At 43.3% G+C, this 19,390-nt stretch overlaps 1 protein-coding gene across 6 annotated transcripts in view; it reads left to right on the forward strand.

The window, feature by feature from the left end:
- The window catches only part of RTTN (rotatin), a 125,965-nt gene that overhangs the window by 103,881 nt on the left and 2,694 nt on the right, over window positions 1-19,390 (forward strand). For all 6 annotated transcript variants that reach the window (XM_058676881.1, XM_058676877.1, XM_058676876.1 and 3 more), the window contains 6 exons: window positions 4,070-4,175; window positions 6,593-6,690; window positions 7,996-8,073; window positions 11,533-11,659; window positions 13,759-13,961; window positions 16,437-16,704. In XM_058676881.1, coding sequence (XP_058532864.1) covers window positions 4,070-4,175; window positions 6,593-6,690; window positions 7,996-8,073; window positions 11,533-11,659; window positions 13,759-13,961; window positions 16,437-16,704 — 880 coding nt within the window. The remainder of the gene's footprint in view (window positions 1-4,069; window positions 4,176-6,592; window positions 6,691-7,995; window positions 8,074-11,532; window positions 11,660-13,758; window positions 13,962-16,436; window positions 16,705-19,390) is intronic.

A 19,390-nucleotide genomic window follows, 5' to 3' on the forward strand; every position in this document is an offset into this window, starting at 1 on the left:
CTCTGCCACGGCCCTCCCATGTCCTGCTCTGCCACGGCCCTCCCGTGTCCTGCTCTGCCGCCGCCCTCCCGTGTCCTGCTCTGCCATGGCCCTCCCGTGTCCTGCTCTGCCGTCGTCCTCCCGTGTCCTGCTCTGCCACGGCCCTCCCATGTCCTGCTCTGCCGTCGCCCTCCTGTGTCCTGCTGCCTTTCCCCACATTGTCCTCTTTGGGTTGATGTCCTCCATTTGTTGCAGTCTAAAGTTCAGTAGCTTGAAGACAAAGCATGCAGAGGAGAGCTGATTTGTGAACTCTGGGTGTGTTCATTTTACCATCGTACTTTACTAATAGTCTCCCTAGTGAGGATTCTGGTTTGGAGATTATTTGCTTCTTCACTTAGAAGGTATCCTCTGCTTAACTCTCATTGTTACTGTACAAGTTGTGAAGCCACTGTAAATCTTGGTGTTTCTCTCTCAATGGAAGTTTTTAAACTGTTTTTCTCTAATATTCTAAGTTTTTCTTATGAACTACCTAGGAGTGTGCATCTTACCATGTTGGCTTTCTTCATCTCTAAATCTATTTTAAATTATATCACTGACATTCCTTCCACTTTGGGTGCTTTCTGTGTTGGAATTCCTAGTAGATTTTCCTCTTATGTAATCCTCTCTCTGCTTTGGTTGCTGTTGTCTGGCTAGGAGCTTTTCTCAGGCATTTAATAAATCTGGGTTGTTAGTTCAGTTTAGCGCTGAGAGACTTAGAGCAGTTGATAGTCCTGCGCACGTGACTGGAGCTTGGCAGCTGTGAGCTTGACTCTGCATGGGGACTCAGGTTTGCTTCGTGGACCTGGCTTTGGAGCTGGTCAGATTCCCTAGAGAACACTTTTATGATTCGTTTTCTGGGGGTGAAAACTTATCTGCAAAGTGCTTTGCAGCAAAATACAGAAGGAAAGCCTGGCTCTCAAATTTGATTTTCAGATCTTCACCTAATCCTCCCTGATTTCGGCTCAGTAGCCTGCTCTGCAAGTCGACTTGGTCTTTCACGGTTCAGAATGCTTCTTTCTGATGATCTCCTCCACGACTGCGCCTCCAGGCTTTTGCAAAGGCTTCGGAAGAGGAGCGATTTGGCTGCACAGGTCTTGTGGGGCGACAGGTGGAACCTGGAGTCCAGCAGCTGCTTACAGACTTGCAGGAACAGTCCCTCGTTGCCAGGAGGACCTGGTGCTAAACTTCCTTGGCCTTCAGCAATTCAGTTAGATTTCCATGCTCTGCTTTAATGAATCAGCATTCTAATACTTTTCTTTCATGTATCTTTGCTTTTCCTTCCAGACTTGGGTTTGTGTATGTGTCCATTTAGTTCCATTTTTGTAAATTTTTAAAAAAAATATTTATTTTTATTGGACAGGCAGATTTACAGAGAAGGAGGAGAGGCAGAAAGATCTTCATCTGCTGGTTTACTCCCCAAGTGGCCACAACAGTTGGAGCTGAGCTTATCTGGAGCCAGGAGCCAGGAGCTTCTTCCGGTCTCCCACACAGGTGCAGGGTCCCAAGGCTTTGTGCTGTCCTCGACTACTTTTCCAGGCCACAAGTAGGGAGCTGGATGGGAAGTGGAGCTGCTGGAACATGAACTGGTGCACATATAGGACCCCAGTGCATGCAGGGAGAGGATTTACTTAATAAGACATTGTGCCTGGCCCCATCATTGTAATTTTAATGATATTTCAAGAGGGAATCTGTATAAACAACTATTTCAGTGCTACTAGGAAGCCAGATAATTTTGAAAATTACTGGTAGAGTTAAAAGTTACGAATTTAAATTTTCCCATGTGATGAATTTATGTGAAGAAGAAATATACCTAGGGCCCGGTATGGTAGCCTAGTGGCTAAAGTCACTGCATTGCTTTCTCTGGGATCCCATATGGTCGCGGTTCTAATCCCGGCTGCTCCACTTCCCATCCAACTCCCTGCTTGTGGCTTGGGAAAGCAGTCGAGGATGGCCCAAAGCTTTGGGACTCTGTACACGTGGGAGATTCAGAAGAAGCTTCTGGCTCCTGGCTCTGGATTGACTCAACTCAGGTCGTTGCAGCCACGTGGGAGTACAGCAATGCATGGAAAAGCTTTCTCTCTGTAAATCTGACTTTCCAATAAAAGAATAAATAAATCTTTAAAAAAATGCTGGCTATGCCTTCAGACCAGAGAGGGTCTCCCTAGGAAGCCATTGAACTTGACTGGACAATAAGATGCTGGACTCTATGTTTGGTATATGCTTGCAATGGGGGAATCTCAACTGAACTTGAACTGTGGTTATGCAACAAGGTGGAGGAATCCACCATGGTGGGAGGGTTTGGGGAGGGGTGGGGAGAATCCAAGTACCTATGAAACTGTGTCACATAATACAATGTAATTAATGCATAAATTTTAAAAATGCCAAAATAAAAAAATTAAATATATGGACATGGTGCAGAAACCTAGCAACTGAAGTCCTCACCTTGCATGCGCCGGGATCCCATATGGTCGCAGTTCTAGTCCCAGTGGCCCCGCTTCCCATCCAGCTCCCTGCTTGTGGCCTGGGAAAGTAGTTGAGGATGGCCCAAAGCCTTGGGATTCTGCGCCTGCATGTGAGACTCAGAAGAGGCTCCTGGCTCCTGGCTTCAGATCTGCTCAGCTCTGGCTGTTGCAGTCGCTTGGGGAGTGAGTCAGTGGACGGAAGATCTTTGTCTCTCCTGCTCTCTCTCTGACTTTCCAATAAAAATAAATAAATTTGTTTAAAAAATGCACTTAAATATTAATATTCTCTCTCTGTGTTTTTTTTTTTTAAGATTTCAATATGTCCATTGGCCTTACTCGCTTGCTGGAGATTTGCCTTGTAATGTTTAATCTGCTTTTCTTTCCACCCTAGTCAAGGCACTTGAGGTCCTCTGTTAAGTCAGGGAGACTGTTGTTGTGTCTGGGTATGTTGTCTGTCCTTGCTGTGTGCACATCAGTGGGTATGGTGCATGGCAAGGGAGACCCTCCAGCACACCTATCATTCCAGACCACAGGCTTGGCTCCTGTGGGTACTAAATGATACAGTGGCCTGTACTGGTGGGTGCTGCAGCCTCGTCAGAGCGACCCCTAAGAACCCTAACCAGGTCCATCCCCAGGCCTGGCCCTTACATACTGGTGGTTGCTGTGGTCTAGTTGGGGAGACTGCTAAGAACCCCTGTTAGGCACGCCCCCCGACCCTGGTCTCACCTACCCTGGCAAGTGCTGTAGCCTCACCTGCTCAGCCCACCCTCATCCCCAGCTTAAACCTCACTTTCGTAAGTCAGAAAGTCAGATTTTTTTCTTAAAGATGTATTCATTTGCTTAAAAGAGTGACAGAGAGAGGGAAAGAGACAAAGAAGTCTTTATCTGCTGGTCATCCTGAAATGCCCACTACAACTGAGCTAGGCCAGACTAAATCCAGGAAACTAGAACCCTCCCTGAGTTTCCTAGATGTTTGCAGGAACCCAAGCACATGGCCCATCATTGCTGTGTGCTGTTTGAGAAGTACAAAGCATTCAGGCCTTGGTCCAGGCACTGTCTAGGGCTTGTGCCCATTCAGGCAGCAGCTCAGCCTCCTACATCTCAATGCCTATTGTGCGATGGAGAGGGAAGATCGCCCGAAATAAGGAAGTATGTTAAGTTGGAATAGAAGGAAGGGAATATGTTCCCAGAAGGAGAAAGGAGGAATTTGACTCCTATTGAAATTTTCTGAGGACTTGTTTTAATAAATCACTCATATCTGTATTTTTAGCCTGGTAATTTTTTTTTTTTAAAGTCTGGTAAACTTGACTAAAGGCATTAACTTGCTATGTGTTAATGTTAAATAAAACTTTTTGTTAGTAGATGGTGAGTCTTTGAGAATGATTACTGAAGTTACCCATTTTATTTTTATATAGTTTTTTCCAGAAAAGTGCATTACTAAGTGATTTATCAAATTCTCAAATGACTTATCAAATTCTAGGGCACTTCTTACAGCAGCTTAATACCTTTTAGGTAGAAAGTTTTTTATTTGCCACAGTTTTGCTTCAGATTAGATTTCCTTCAAGGCATTCGATGTATGTTCTCTGCAGTGCTATGCAGGAAAATGCAGCAAAGACAGCCTCCGGAGGGTTGCTGCTAACGCGCTGATGTCGCTGCTGGCCGTCAGCAGAAGAGCGCAGAGACACGCTCTCAAAGGTGAGTCTCAGACGCGTCATTGTTGTTTTAAATTTTTGTTTTAAATTTCCATGGAAAGAAGTGTAAAGAATTTGAGTATAATCTTAGTTTCACAGAAACCATTCTATCAAAATATTTTTTTCCTGCTCCAAAGCAGAGAAAACACTGATTACTTAGGAAATTTCCTTAACATTTATTCATCAGAATTGCTTATCAGCCGAATGAGTAAAGCAAATGTGGTTCACATGCATACACAAGCACAGTGAATACTATTTAGCTATAAGGAAGCATGAAATCCTGCCATTTACATCAAGATGGATACAGCTAGAGGGCATTATATTTAGTGAAATTAGCTGGACATGGAATGAACATTATCACATGTTCGTTCTATGTGGGAGCTAAAATTAAAGACAAAAATAAATGCCTATTTATTAATATCGTTGTAAATATAGTTTGTCCAACTTTATTTTATGTTGTCAAACCAGTGGTTAATGATGCTATGCTATTGTAGGTTCGGTGACTTGGGATTATTTTAAAATGTACTGTATCGTGAAAAATACAAAAACAAAAAAATGGTGTATGCTAATGAAATTGTTATCTTTTCATTTGATTATTGTTTATACCTTTCCCTGAATTTCTGCTGACCTGTGGTCTTTTTACTTTTTAGTTGATGAACAATATTTAGCGGAATGTTAAGCCTTTGACTTTAATGTACTTAAGACTGTTATGGAAAAAACTAAAAGAGAAAGAAGAGAAGTATCATATTTTCATTTTTTAAGATTTATTTTTATTAGGCAGATTTACAGAGAGGAGAAGAGACAGAGAGAAAGATACTCCTTCCACTGTTTCACTCCCCATGTACTCACACTGGCCAGAGGTGAGCTGATCCAAAGCCAGGAGCCAGGAGCCTCCTCCAGCTCTCCCACGCGGGTGCAGGGTTCCAAGACTTTGGGCCATCCTCTACTGCTTTCCCAGGCCACAAGTAGGGAGCTGGCTGGGAAGCAGAGCATTGGGACACAAACTGGCACCCACATGGATCTTGGTGTGTGCAAGGCGAGGATTTAGCTACTGAGCCATTGTGCCAGGCACGCATATTTTTAGAATTGTATCTATGAACAGTGCTGAATCTGTTCTGTTTGTATTTATAGCACACTGACATGAGAATTGTGTTACTATGCATTTGCTATGACCCCAAGTTTTTAATATATTAATACCTTTTTTTTTTAATGTTACTTGGAGAGAGAGAGAATGAGCGTATTCTCTTTGGTTTATGCGTTCCTCAGATACCCAAAAATGCCAGGTCTGGACTGACCAGAGGAAGCAGCCAGAATCAGATCAGGCCTGCCGTGTAGAAGCAGGGACTTGAGCAGTTGAGGTATCAAATATATCTTCCCAGGGTGCATTTGCAGGATGCTGGAATCAAGAACAGAAACAAAAGTGAGGCTCAGCACTCACACGTGGGACACAGGCAGCCCAGACAGCATCCTAGCTGCTACTCTACTGCCTGCCGCATTCATTGCTTCCAAAATAAGAGAGGTGCATGCAGATTATTTATTTAATGTGAATATTATTCTGCGTACATAATAGAGCAGCTAAAAAAGTGATACAGTATTTAGTTTTTTGCTATTTTAATATTGGTATCCACACACAAACACTGAATACGTGAAGCAAAGAAGCACAAGTCGGATGTTAGAAATGTCAGTGTCAGATGACATTTTCTCCTACGTTTCCTGTCTGTGGTGTTGTAATTTCCCATCTGGACATCAGGAAACACATGTCTGACGATTGAAAAGAACAATAGCAAAATCAAATTCATTAACCTCAAATAGAATTTGCTGCTAAAACAAGTTACACATGTCTCCAAAAATCAATTAGGTTTGGGGAGTATCATGCCAATAAGTGAAAACATGGCTTCTATTCACTTTTCTGTTTTCTCTGACTCATCTCTCTTCCTGAAAACAAATGAAATGAGTCAGAAATATGAAGTGTTGGGCAGTGTTGCAGTGCCCCAAGCTACTTTGCAGTCTGCAGTGCTGGGTTCCCGTATTGGAACACTGGTTTGAGTCTCAGCTGCCCTTTTTCTAATCTGACTCTGGTGGCTTGCCTAGGAAGGCAGTGCAGGATGACCGAAGGACTTGAGCCCCTGCTGCCCATGTGGGAGACTCGGATGGAGGTGGAGCTCCTGTCTTCCGCCTGGACCAGTCCCAGTCAATTAAATCATTGGTGGGATGAACCAGTGAATGGAAGATTCTCTCTGTGTGTCTTTCTCTCTCTGTCTCTCTTCTTGCTGTCCCCGCTGTCCTCTCTACCTTTCAGATAAATAATCTTTAAAACGGGAAGGTTTTTTTTTTTTTTAATTGTTAAAATCTGATTATTTGTGATTCTGACTTACTTGGAAAGGAAGGATCGTTTTGACTGTTGCAAACTTTGTCTTTCAGCTAATCTCATAGAGGACTGTGTGGGGCAGTTGAAGCAGGTCCATGCACAGCTGAGCCTGGATTCTCTCAGGCCTGGGAAAGCAGCACTGAAAAAAAAGGTGACTGCATTCTGAAATTCTGGTCTAAAGAAATGAATGTGAACTGCGATCATCTCTCCGGTGCCCTTGTGCCTATGAAAGAGTCCAAGTTCAAGTTAATGTCTGCTTTAGTAAGATAAATTAAAGGGGATCTGTATGTTAGCAGGTTGTGGGCTTATATTGTTTTTACTGTTCACTTGAAGATCTTTAGATGGGGTATATACCTGATGTAGTTTTGACATAAATATTTGGAAATACCTATATGGGCAGATAATACTACATCATAAACTTGTTATGTTGCAAAAAAGAAAAAAAATTATTAGCATGAAAATAGGTTCACTTAGGAATGAGATCTATAATTTAGTTTATTAAGTGTTTATGCCAGGCACTGTTCAAACATTTCGTGTTAATTACCTTATGAACAAACCATTCATGACAGCATAGTTACACAGCTAATGAGTGATGATGTCAGAACTTGCCTTCTTGTTGAACTGGTCACAGAACTGCTGCTCTGAGTCCGTCTCCTGGGGCTCCTGACTGCCCTTCTTGCTGCTGTGGTGGACTGATGTTCAGAACTGGTAGTAACATAGTTGTATCTTAGCTGGGGGTTAATAATAACAGTGGTTAATAGAATCTGTTCCACAGTCTTACTCAGAAAATAAATGTGTGTGTGTGTATAAATGTATGCAGAGCCAAGGCTTTAGAATATTCATGGAAAATACATGTGATGAGAAAACACCATGGGTTTATGACTTTTTTTGCACCAGAGTAAACTTACTTGTTAAGTTCTGTCTTCCACATTTTGTAGCATCCTCATACACAGTGAATGTATATAGAAAGACCATTTATTGTAGCAGCATTCTATGTAATAGTTCATCCACACTGTATTTGTTAAGAAGTTTAGACAGTCTTATCTAATGATGTAGTTGATGCAGTGGATTGATTATGTTCATCAGTTTCTCTTCCTGCCTCTTTTCACCTTTTGCTCTGTAGCCAGGGGCCCTGATTTCATCACTGGGAAAGTCAGCTCACACAATGTGATTGAGGACCAGTCAGCCTGGCTTCCCTTTATGGAGATGAAACATGGAGGCTATTACATTTCCTGAATTCCTTCATGCTTGATGGAACAGAATAGCTTCTTGGTGGTGATGGTGTCCTTGAGCAATGGCCGTCATTGGAGCTGCTGACTGCATACCCTGCTCGGTTGCAGTGCTCAGGCCGTGTGGAGTGTGGCTGCGCTGTGACCCAAGGCAGACGTGGTGGCTCTGTGTAAGAAGGGGAGCGTGTGAGTGTGTTCACATTGTTCACTGCTTTGTGTTCCAACAGGACGATGGTTTGATTAAAGAGTTGAGTATTACCATGCAGCTCCTGAGAAACTGTCTTTATCAAAATAAAGAATGTAAAGTAAGTAGAACTCCATTTCAAAATTTTTAGCAAAAATGGAAAAGTATTTGAATTTTTTTCACTTTTTAGTTTTCTTTGTATTTATTAATTTTAATTTATGCAAAATGGGTAACTTCACATTTTCCTCAGAACAGGTTTAGAAGCGTGGGGCTCCCTCCCCCTCCTCTTCCCTTGCCATCTCCTTGCTGCCTTTTCTTTCTTTCTTTCATGTTTTTGGCAAATGATTACAATAACATTCATTCACTTCACAGTAACATGCTTATACTTTCCAATATTTAAAGGTACCACAACATAGCAAGTAGAACAAAAATAAAAAGCTAAAATTATATGTAATAAAAGTAAAATAAAATAAAAATAGAAATCGTCCTGTTCCGAGTCCAGACGCTGGCTGTGCACAGCAGTGAGCTCCCAGGGCACTCATGTCCCTGACAGATGGCATCTCACCGTCGCGCGACGGGCAGGGCCTGCCTGGCCCGTGTGAACGGCCTTTCTCATGTGCTGTTAGATTTGATTACTTAGCGTTCTGTTGAGGGTTTCCTTGGTAGTTTTACTGGGAAGTTCTCTCCCTTCGTTGTCTGACCTGGGTGATTCTTGTTCTCTGTTTTTGAGTGTAGCACATGCTTAATCATTGCAGGGCTAGGAGGGAGGCAATGAATTCTTTCCATTTCTGTTTGTTTTGGAAGGTCTTCATTTCACCTTCTTATGAAAATGAAAGCTTTGCTGTGTATGGTATTCTGGGTTGGCAGTTTCTTTTAGGACCTAGATTATGCCTCTCCACTCGCTCCTAGCCTGTAGGATTTCTGATGAGAAATCTGCTCATACCCACCAGCTCCTGAGTGATCATTGAGCAAGTGGTACTGTTAGCGTAGCCAAGATGACCAGTGTCTGGAGTTAGCCCACCGTGGCAGCAAGCCTCACCCACCAGCACAGGAACTGCCCCACAGGTCCCTCATGTCCATGGGAGCACCAGATGCTGCCATGATTGTTAACCTTGTAACTGTTACTAACGGACTATACTACTGTGATGATGTGATAATTGTTGGAAAGGCAGATGTAGAGAGAAGGAGATACAGAGAGAAAAATCCTCTGTCGGCTAGGTCACTCCCCAGTTGGTTACAATAACTGGAGCTGAGCTGATCCAAAGCCAGGAGTCAGAAGCCTCCTCCGGGTCTCCCGTATGGGTACAGGGTTCTGAGGCTTTGGGCCATCCCCAAGTGCTTTCCCAGACCACAGGCAGAAGTGGAGCAGCTGGGGCACGAACTGGCGCCCATAAGTTGTGCAAGGCGAGGATTTAGCCACTGAGCCCACCATTCCAGACCCTGGGTTAATTCTTTAATGCAGAAGTACTGTGGAAAATGAATAAAGCATAGTTAAATTAGAGGCTTCCTGACTTTTTCAATCCCTTAGCCTTTGGCACTTCCTTGTGGTAAAAGTGGAAGAAATATAACTGGAAAATGAGCATGCTGAACACGAAATCCTTCAGCTATGTTAATTAGGCACACAAGTAATTTATATTTTGAAACAATTTGGTGGATGTTCGTATTTATGTATATCTTACTAAGTTTTCCAGTATGTTAACTTTTTATCAAAATAGAACTGACTTTATGATGTCAGGTGGTGTCGTGACTGGATATAGTCAGCATTTATCCGTGACGCCTTACACACGATACTGTGAAGCATTTCCCAGGTAGAACCTACCTGGGAGGAATTGTGAGATACTAACCTGGCTACTAGTTATAGTTTACATATTCATGGATAGGAGGAAGGGGCTGGTATAGTCCAAGTAGAGATTTTGGCAAGGAAGAAGAGAATAAATTTGATACCATTCTAAGAAAGAAGTCTGAAGTGACTTCCACACTCCAGACTAAGTGCTGCCCAAGCCAAGAACATGCAGTAGAGCCAGGACAGGCTTGAGAGTTGGGTCCAGGTATGCAGATGCTCACAGACGATCTCCCTGCTGTAGTTTGTAGCTGGCTGCTGATCCCTAGGCTAAATGAGTCTAGGACTGTGATGAGGAACATGGGCTTGGAATAGTGGAAGCTTGAGATGGCGCTTGTGGCTGTGACTGGGAATGAGGTGGGTTTTTTGTTTGTGTTTTGTTTTTTAAGAGAGTGTACAGCGAAAGCCCAGGTCCTATGTTTGGGAAATAAATAATTCAAAGGAAGCAGAAAACAACTGAGAACTGAGCGCTGAAGACCAAGTTTGGAGATGTGGTACAGAGCAGCAGCACAGAAATGAAGGAAGAAGAGAGCTGTAGGGAGTGTCGCAGTGCGGCAGGGCTTGGCATCCACAGTGCCGGTGATCTCACTAAAATCAGCCGGGCAGGAGACAAATAGGAGTTAGTTGAGAAGTGAGTAAGATGCAGAGATAATAGCAGGAGATACTCATTCCAGAAGCTTGGTCACGAAAGGCATTAATTTGGGAGTATAGTGTGTTTATTTTTCTTCACATTTAAACTGATTGAGTACAAACAGATAAAGAATTAATTGACAAGTGATTATTAAAGGAACAGGAAGCAAAGTGATCCCCTGGGAGTTGGAAGGGGTGTGTTCCAAGTACAGATGGTATATCAGTCTGACAGAAAGATGAACACTTCTTCCTCACTGCTGGGCAGACAGGAGGGCAAATTGGTGGAAGTACAGATCATGTGGTGAGAGGGCCGAATAGGTAGAATGTATACCTATTTTGCACCTCTTTTCTATGAAATACTAAGAACGATCATGTACTGCAAATGCGGGAGTGGCTGCCAAGCTTCCAGAATGGTGAACACAGAAAGACCTTTGCGAAGAGCACGGGGAACATCTTCAAGCTTACAGTGAAGGCTGGACATTGGGCATGCTCCCACCTGCTCTGCCACTTGAAGCGACAAAGTTCCGTGGGTCTGTGCAGTCACTTGTGTGAGCACATGCGTATACATACTGCCCAGTAATTCCTGTTTATTTTAAAAAGATGTCACTGTATTAGACTATTTATAATATTGTCCTGGTAGTACTGGTCTTTGTCATAATGCCATGAGTTAAGAATTTATTGATTAAGAGTAATACTGTTTGTAACAAATTACAAAGAGTAACTTACTTCTGTTACATAGGAAGGTGGGCAGACAGGGTGGAAGAGGGCTCTTCAAAGCTGGTGAGGATTTTAGTTAACCAGAAGTTCCTATTTCTCACCTATAGTAGAACTTTTGAGTTTACTCAACATGGTGAGCACTCTCCTGCTTTATTTATACCTATGTGAGTGGTTTTCTGTGTTCACAGGCAAGAATCCTGTTCTATTCCCTCTGTGTTGAAGGGAGTTTTGAGGTTTTTCCTCAAATGCGGGAGTTCATCTGTGGGACCCTAGTGCTTCTAGCATTCAGCAGAACACAAATTTCCATCTTGTTTTGGTGGCTGTTTTCTTTGGGTTTGGTTTTGTGCTTGCGTGTATTCACACTGGTGTGTCGCTGTCCCCTCCCTACAACAGGAGGCAGCCCTCAGTGCTCGTCTTGTCCCTGTGCTGCACTCTCTCTGGCCTTGGCTTTGGATGGATGATTCACTGATACAGATTGCCTTGCAGCTGCTTTGTGTCTATACTGCCAATTTTCCAGCTGGTAAATATAACCCCATATTATCTTTCAATGATAACCTGAAATACTAGTTTTGTATGAGGCTGTTAAGGTAGATTAGAAAAACTAATACGTGTTGTGGAGTGTTTCTTCTGCGTGCTGAGCATGTATCACCTATTGTAGGTATTGTAAGAGCAGACAGGTAGCCTGTTTGTTGACCTGGAAGAGTCACTGGGCAGTCAGGAAGTAGGGAGAAAATGGCTTCGATATATGGGAAATAGACTTAAAAGGAAGATTTGTTAAAAGAAGAACTCAGGGGTTCAGTTTGGTGATGTTGAGCTTAAGGAGTACATATAATTAAAGTGAAAATCTTAGGTTGGAGATTAACTGAGCAAAGAGGCAAAATGAAGATAACTAATACAATTCTAAATATTTCTACCTATTACTGAATGACAAATTGCTCTAGAATGTCATGCCTGTAACGAGCAGTCGTTGAATTGCCTTACAGTTTCTTTGACTCCCTGATCTGGAGGTAACTTAGCTGGGTGGTTTGTACTCTGAGCTCTCACAAGTTCAGGGTGAGGCACCAACTGGGCTCCAGCCAACGAGGCCTTGCCTGTAATGGATCTAGAATGGGTGCTGGCAGCCTCAGTTCCTTGCCAATTGGGCCCTTCCAGTCTGCATTGGTGAATATTACTAGTATGCTGTAATTTTGTTCCAGAGAGATGTACCAGCACTCTTACCTTCTATTGGTCACACAGGCCAGCCCTGGCACAGCCCTGGCACAGGGGGGAAGGCTCTGAGGCAGGGGCACAGGAGCCATTTTGGAATCTGTCTGCTTTGGTACTCACTATCTCCCAGACGGCATTTAATTTAAAGCTCTGGGGCTCCGAGTTGGTCTAGAGACAGTGTCTAGCTGCAGAATGACCAAGTTCTGGAATATATCACTAGTTGGAGTTGATCGAAACAGGAGAAACCAGCCTCAGAGCAAGAGAAAGGGCCAGTGACACCTGTGTGTGATCCTCCTTTCCCTGAGCCTTCCCTTGTGTTCAGGGCTTGGGGGTAAGGAGCAGCCAAGAGTTGGTCACTGAAAATTAAGCAAAAGAAGCATATGCCTCAGTATGAATCTTTTGAAACTATAGTCTGCATTATTTCATACTTAAAATCACTGTAAATACCAGAAATGTTTAGGCTACATAAAATTGAGGAAGAAACATTTTCCTATCTAGCTTGTTTCTAAACAAAATTGCGTTATTGATGACAATTTTGTGTAGCTAATGGAAATATTGATATTTCAATATTGCTGCAAAGTTATGAAAACAGGAAAAGTCACAATTTTTTCTTTTTACTTGTGTACTTTTTCAGTTTCTTTGACTTGTTGTATTTAATTCTATTCTAATACTGAAGCTGGTCTCCTTGCCTTAATATTCAAGTTAATTACACCTTGGGCCTATGTTACAATACAGTCTTTGATTGAATATTAAATAAAAAATGTATTTGTAATTTTTCTGTGATTGTTTTTCTGCCTGAATATATCTCATTTGGTCACTTAATTTATCGAGGAGGCCCTAGTCCCCGGCCAGCCAGTGGAGGCCCTAGCCCCCGGCCGGGCAATGAGGCCCTAGCCCCCGGCCGGCCAGTGGAGGCCCTAGCCCCCGGCCGGGCAATGAGGCCCTAGCCCCCGGCCGGACAGTGGAGGCCCTAGCTCCTGGCCGGCCAGTGGAGGCCTCTAGCTCACGTTCTTGTGAGCCATGTGTCGTAAGCGACTGCTGCTTTCTGAGCTCGCTCTCCATCTGTGTGGTCAACAGTGTCAGCACCGCTCCGTTGAGCCCAGGAAAGTTATGTCCCTTATTTCAGCATTTGATGAGATTACTTTCCATATCATAGTCTTTTCTATGCAAGCCTTTATTTAGATGTCATTATAAACAATTTTTTAAAAGTATTACACTTACTGTTTTGGGAAAAAAAAGGCTGGTGTCCAAAAATGCTCTGAAACACATGGCTCTCCATGATGATACTAAGTGTGCTAGGTTAATTTATAGTTGCAGATTGATGGCCAAGGCATTTTGATAGATATGTTTTACCACTTTGTATTTTGAAAATAATGAAATTGGAAAGATATTGTCATGCCCGTGTCTTTGAAGGCTGCAGTTCGCTCTGCTGGTCGAGTTCCGGACAGCACCCTGCTGCGGCTGCGCACAGAGGAGCCGCCAGCAGCAGCCTGATGCTGTGCATCTTGAAGCTGGCTTCCCAGATGGCCCTGGAGAACAGCAGCGTGCAGCAGACGGTCTTCATGGTCCTTTCCAACCTGGCCTTGTCTCATGACTGTAAAGCGGTCATTCAGAAGGTGCGTACATGGAATCTCTTCACGTCATAAAAGAGAAAGCCTGTAAAGTAATTCTTCCATTCGAAATTTAGGATTCAGTTTCTAAGATTAATTTGTTATGATTTCAACACATTTTAAGAAATTGTAAAAAGGTTGAGAGGTTTGCTTTGCTTAATGTGGATTTACTTGAAGTGACGGGAACTAGAGTGTGACCGTGCCATTGCTTTTAGTTTATCTTCTTAGCTTTTGGATTCCTTTGTCTGTCAAAAACAAGGGTTTCTCAATGGCAACTGGCTTACGTATATGGGAGATCATAAAAGTAACATGTTTGGTCCTTTAGCGGACCAAACTGAGCAATAACAAGTTCAGTTTGATTTATGTTGACAAAATGGTTTTGAAGTCAGAGTCGTTTTTCCTCTTGTTAGGACTTCAGCTTTTTGAAATAATAGGAGATTTTATTAGTTATCTGGGACTTCATTTCCAAAACTTTTTAGTATTGATTTTAACTTATGGAGCTGTAAAACAGATGGATGAGTTAAAACAAATTTTTGTGCATTGTGGTTGAGTTCTACATTTAGGTACATATAAACACAAGCCATAACTTAGAAAATTCCATAAAAATTAGATGTAATCAGATTACTGTTATTTTACTAGAGATAACAGTGTTTCTTTTACTTGAATGCCAAGATTGTTTCAGAAATTGACAGCATTGATAAAAATTGAGCCCCCTTTTCCTCTCCTATTCAGTCCTTCCGAATGACTGCCAAGATATTTTGAGTGCAATTATAAAATAAATGGAAGGAGGGCCTGGCACGGTGGCCTAGTGGCTAACGTCCTCACCTTGCATGCGCCAGTATCCCACATGGGTGCCGGCTCATGTACCAGCTGCTCCACCTCCCTCCCATCCACCTCCCTGCTTGTGGCCTGGGAAAGTGGTCAAGGATGGCCCAAAACCTTGGGGCCCTGCACCCATATTTGCACAGGAGACCTGAAAGAAACTCCTGGCTCCTAACTTCAGATCTGTTCAGCTCTACCTGTTGTGGCTGCTTGGGGAGTGAACCAGCGGATTGAAGATCTTTCTGTCTCTCTTTCACTCTGTAAACCTGACTTTCCAAAAAATAAATACAAGGATCAGTCTTACTAAGGAGTTGGGAAGATGAGTTTTCCTTAAGAAGGATATTTTCAGTTATGTGCTGGAGCCGGCTCCTGCTGCCTCATGAGTGCATCACTGTTGACGAAGTAAGTTTGGTTTTGAAATCGGCAACAGTGGGACTGTTCACGTTGTGTAATCCACCCCTACTACAAATCGGTGAGACCAGTTGTGAGTTTACCAGCACACAGCTAGATGTTTTCTTCATGGAAATGTGTGTGTGCCACATACATGAATATATTTTCCTCCATGTGTGTATTCATGTGTGTGTGCAAGAAATCCTCCTGATCTGGGTATCCGTGTTCCCTCCCAGTGAAGTCATACTTACCGACTATTTCCCTTAGGCTTTGGAAACTATAGCTAGTGCTGCTGGCCGGCTCCCAGCTCTGGCTCTCGTTCTGTAATGGTCCATTTCTTTCTACAGTGTTACATTGTACACATTCTGCCTGGGAGGAATTGTCCTTTTTTGTATTTTGTTTCTTTTGTGTTTTTGTGTGAGTTATCTATGGAAGGCAGGGGGGAGAAGAGAAAGAGAGAGAAAGGGAGAGAGAGATCTGTCCAGTGGCCACTGATTCCGTCTGAAGTCAGGAGCTGCTTCTAGGTCTCTCACGTAGGTGGCAAGAAACTTCTGGGTCGTCTGCCACTGCTTTGTTCAGTACGTTAACCGAGGTGGATTGCAAATGGAGCAGCTGGGCCTTGAACTGGTGTTGTTCCTGTGGGATGCCGGCGTGGCAGGTGGCGTCTTGCCTGGCTGCAGCATAGTATGGCCCTACTAATGTCTTAGAAGTTTTGTAGAATAACATATAATCATGACCAATTATCTGTAGTGGTAAACAATTGGTGTATAGAAACTTCTACAGCATTTAAGTGAAAGTGAAATTTAGCCACAGATCATTGAAAAAAAGTGTTGTAGCTAATAATGATGAGGCTAACACCAGAGTTCTTAACTGGTATCAAATGCTGATTTGAGATTTATTCCTCTTTTTTTCTCTCTATAGGATAGTTTTTAATGAGTAACAAAATTGCCAACAGGCAGACAAAAAGAAAGCTCAAGAGATCTGATATAATTTTTAAATTGAACTATCAATCCTAAAATCCTAAATAAGCATGATTTCAGTATAGTTAATCCAGTCATTATTAGTAAAGAATTAGGAAGAATTACAATTTGAAAAAATTTTTTATTTAGCTTTCTGATTTATCTTGGAAATGATATATATGGAGCGTGTAAAAGAAATTGGGAGGAAGAAAAATACAAAAGTTGGTGAAAAATGCATAAGCGTGCTAGTTAATTGGTCCCCAAGTAACTAGGAAGATAATGAAAAAGATTTCTTTCTGTTTACCCATAGAGTAACTTCTTACAGAACTTTCTGTCTCTAACGTTGCCAAAAGGAGGAAATCGACATCTCAGTAACCTGACGGTCCTGTGGCTGAAGCTCCTCTTGAGCATGTCGTCCGGGGAGGACGGGCAGCAGATGATCCTGAGGCTGGACGGCTGCCTGGACCTGCTCACGGAGATGAGCAGGTACAAGCACAGGACCAGTCCTCACATACCGCTCCTTATTTTTCATAATATTTGCTTCAGTCCTGCTAATAAACCCAAGATCCTGGCTAATGGTAAGTGTTCACTTCAGATCCCACACAAACGCACATATTTGTGTAAGTAGTTACTAATGGATTGTTGGGATGGAAAGCGTTGCGTAAATAATTCGCCAAGTGATTTTCAGGCACCCTTTGTGTTCAAGGCACCGTGGAAGGCAGGGGCTGTGTAAGTGAGTCCAGCTTGGCTCCGTCTCTCCTGAGGCTAGCCAGTCATGTCCTCGCAGTGGCGTGCTGGGGCAGGAGGTGCGGTGAGCGTGTGCTCTCTAACCCCATAATCTCCCTCTCCGTGCCCTCTTAGTTGAACTCATCCTGGCCTCCTCTTGGTCCTTCAGAAAATACCACTATGTCACCCAACTTTGCTGTTGACCTCGTAAAGCTGAAGCCTCCATCACTTCCTCCGATCTCCTCCTTTCGCTCCCGCCCTTTGTTCTGTCTGCTGCCACCCCCTCCCAGTACTGTTCGCATCTGATGCACTGTGTGTGTATGTGTCTGTTTGTTCCTGAACTTCCCATACTAGGGCCAAGCTCTCGGAGAACAGTTTCTGTTTTTATCTGTTTGTGCTGCAAGGCACAGGACAGGAGGTGAGAACTGCCAAGGATGCAGGAACATTTTGAGGGAAACTGAGAATTGGAAAGATTTGTTTATGCAGCCATTTGCTCTATCTGGAGCAATTGTGTGAATTTCATGTGAAGAGCGTTTTTTAAGAAGTATTTTGTTTGAAAGGTGCATTAGGGTAAGGAGAAAGATTAAGGGAGGGAGAAGCGGATGGGACTGTGTGTTTTCTATTTGCTGACTTGCTCCACAAGTCACCCTCAATGGCAAGACCGGGCCAGGCTGACACGAGGGGCCTGGAACTCTGTTTCCCACCTGGCTGGTAGGGACCCAAAGGCTTGAGCCATCACCTACTGCCTCGTAGAGTGTGCACTGGCAAGATGCAGGAATCCGACGCCAAGCTGGAGGCTGAGCCCAGCACTGCGATGCAGCAGAGGGCGTCACAGTGGGTTCTTCACAGCTATGTCAAGCACTTACTAAGTAGACACTAACAAGAGGTGGGCTGCGACCCCTGCACATCTCGAATCACAGCCTTATTTGTGCTCATTGCAGTGGCCTTGATGCTCATTTTTTTTCTGTGCCATTGTCTTCATCTGTAATACTTTTCTTGATTTCGATAGGAATTCATTTATAAGCACATATGAAATGTCTAGCCACCATATTTGGAATTTGATGAACAAGATGGATACATTCTCTTTTCCTTTCATATTTTTCACTTAGTATGTTTTCTGTGAAAATGATTGTTTTTGTGCTGTTATGCATGTAGTAGTGATTCTACTTTTTGATAATTACAGAATTGCCAGCAATATTGTGTAGAAAAAACGGTTAAAATCCAGGCAAGTTTTGAATTACCAAGTGAACCATGAGTCTCACTCTGTGTTCTCGTCGCTGCTTGCTGACACTGCTGTCCATTACTGGGAAACCCACATCTAGTTTGTTGCCTTCTTTTCCACGCTGTCCACTTGGAATTCTCCCGTTTCTAAAAGGTGGATGATAACGGGCCCGCCTCCGAGCTTCAACACTGTGCATTAAGTGCCTCTTTGCTTTACTAGTACATAAGAGCTACTCAATAGTATCTCGTATTTATTTACTTTTTCAGGATAATTTTTGTCCTTGATGACTTCTTATTAAGCTATTATTATTGGGAGAGTTGGGAAAAAAGATAAACCTTTAGGGAACTGAAGAAGTCTGCATTTTCCACTTCTGGGTCCCTCTGGATTTGTTTCCTTGTAGACAGCAATGCTTTCTCTTCTTCACTGACTTAAAGCAGATGGGCAAACTGGAGGAGAAGGAGCTGCTGTGCGTGCTCCCAGCTGCCAGCACTGTTCTCTCGAGCCAGGGAGAGCCCAGGGCAGCTTGCTCTGCCTTCTCGAAGGAGCTGCTGTGAGATGTGTAAAGCATTGCCTCCCCTCCGCCTGGGGCTCCGTGCAGAACTTACTGGAGTTGACTGGCTTGAAAATCTATAGGTGACACTTCATGCCTTCATGCAGGAACACCCAACCCTACAACTGTGATGGCCATGAGACCTTCCTCCGAACAATAGATCCCGACCTTCCCTGTTAGGAGTGAGGTCAGACTAACGTCTCCTCTGAAAGCAAGCAAATGAATCCCAGGAAGCTTTAGTATAATTAACCTCAAAAATAGAGAAAGGAAAAAATTCAGATTGAAATACTGTGCCTGGACTGGTAAGAAGCAATAAAGCTTGCTTTTTTTTTTTTTTTTTTTTAAGATTTATTTATTTTTTTAGAGAGAGAGGGAGAGAGTGAAAGTCTCACTCAGTGGTTCACTCTGTGAATGGTTGCAGTGACCAGAGCTGATCTGATCTGAAGAAGCTGGGAGCCAGTAGTTCATCCCAGGTCTGCCATGTGGACACAGTGTTATAGTGTGAGAGAAAGACATTTTCCTTCTGTTGAGTCTTTCCCCAAATATCCACAATGAGTGGGGCTAGGCCAGGCCAAAGCAGGAGCCTCGAGTTCTACCCAGGTATCCCACAGGGATTGCAGGCGCTTAAGTACTTGGGCCATCCTCCACTGCTTTCCCAGGAACATTAGCAGGACACTGGAGCTGAAGTGGAGCAGCTGGGATGGGAACTTGTGCTCACTGTTACAGGTGACTGCTTAACCCTCTCTGCCACAGTGTTGGCCCTTAA

The sequence above is a fragment of the Ochotona princeps genome, chromosome 18, assembly GCF_030435755.1.
Source record: "Ochotona princeps isolate mOchPri1 chromosome 18, mOchPri1.hap1, whole genome shotgun sequence".
Lineage (NCBI taxonomy): Eukaryota > Metazoa > Chordata > Mammalia > Lagomorpha > Ochotonidae > Ochotona > Ochotona princeps.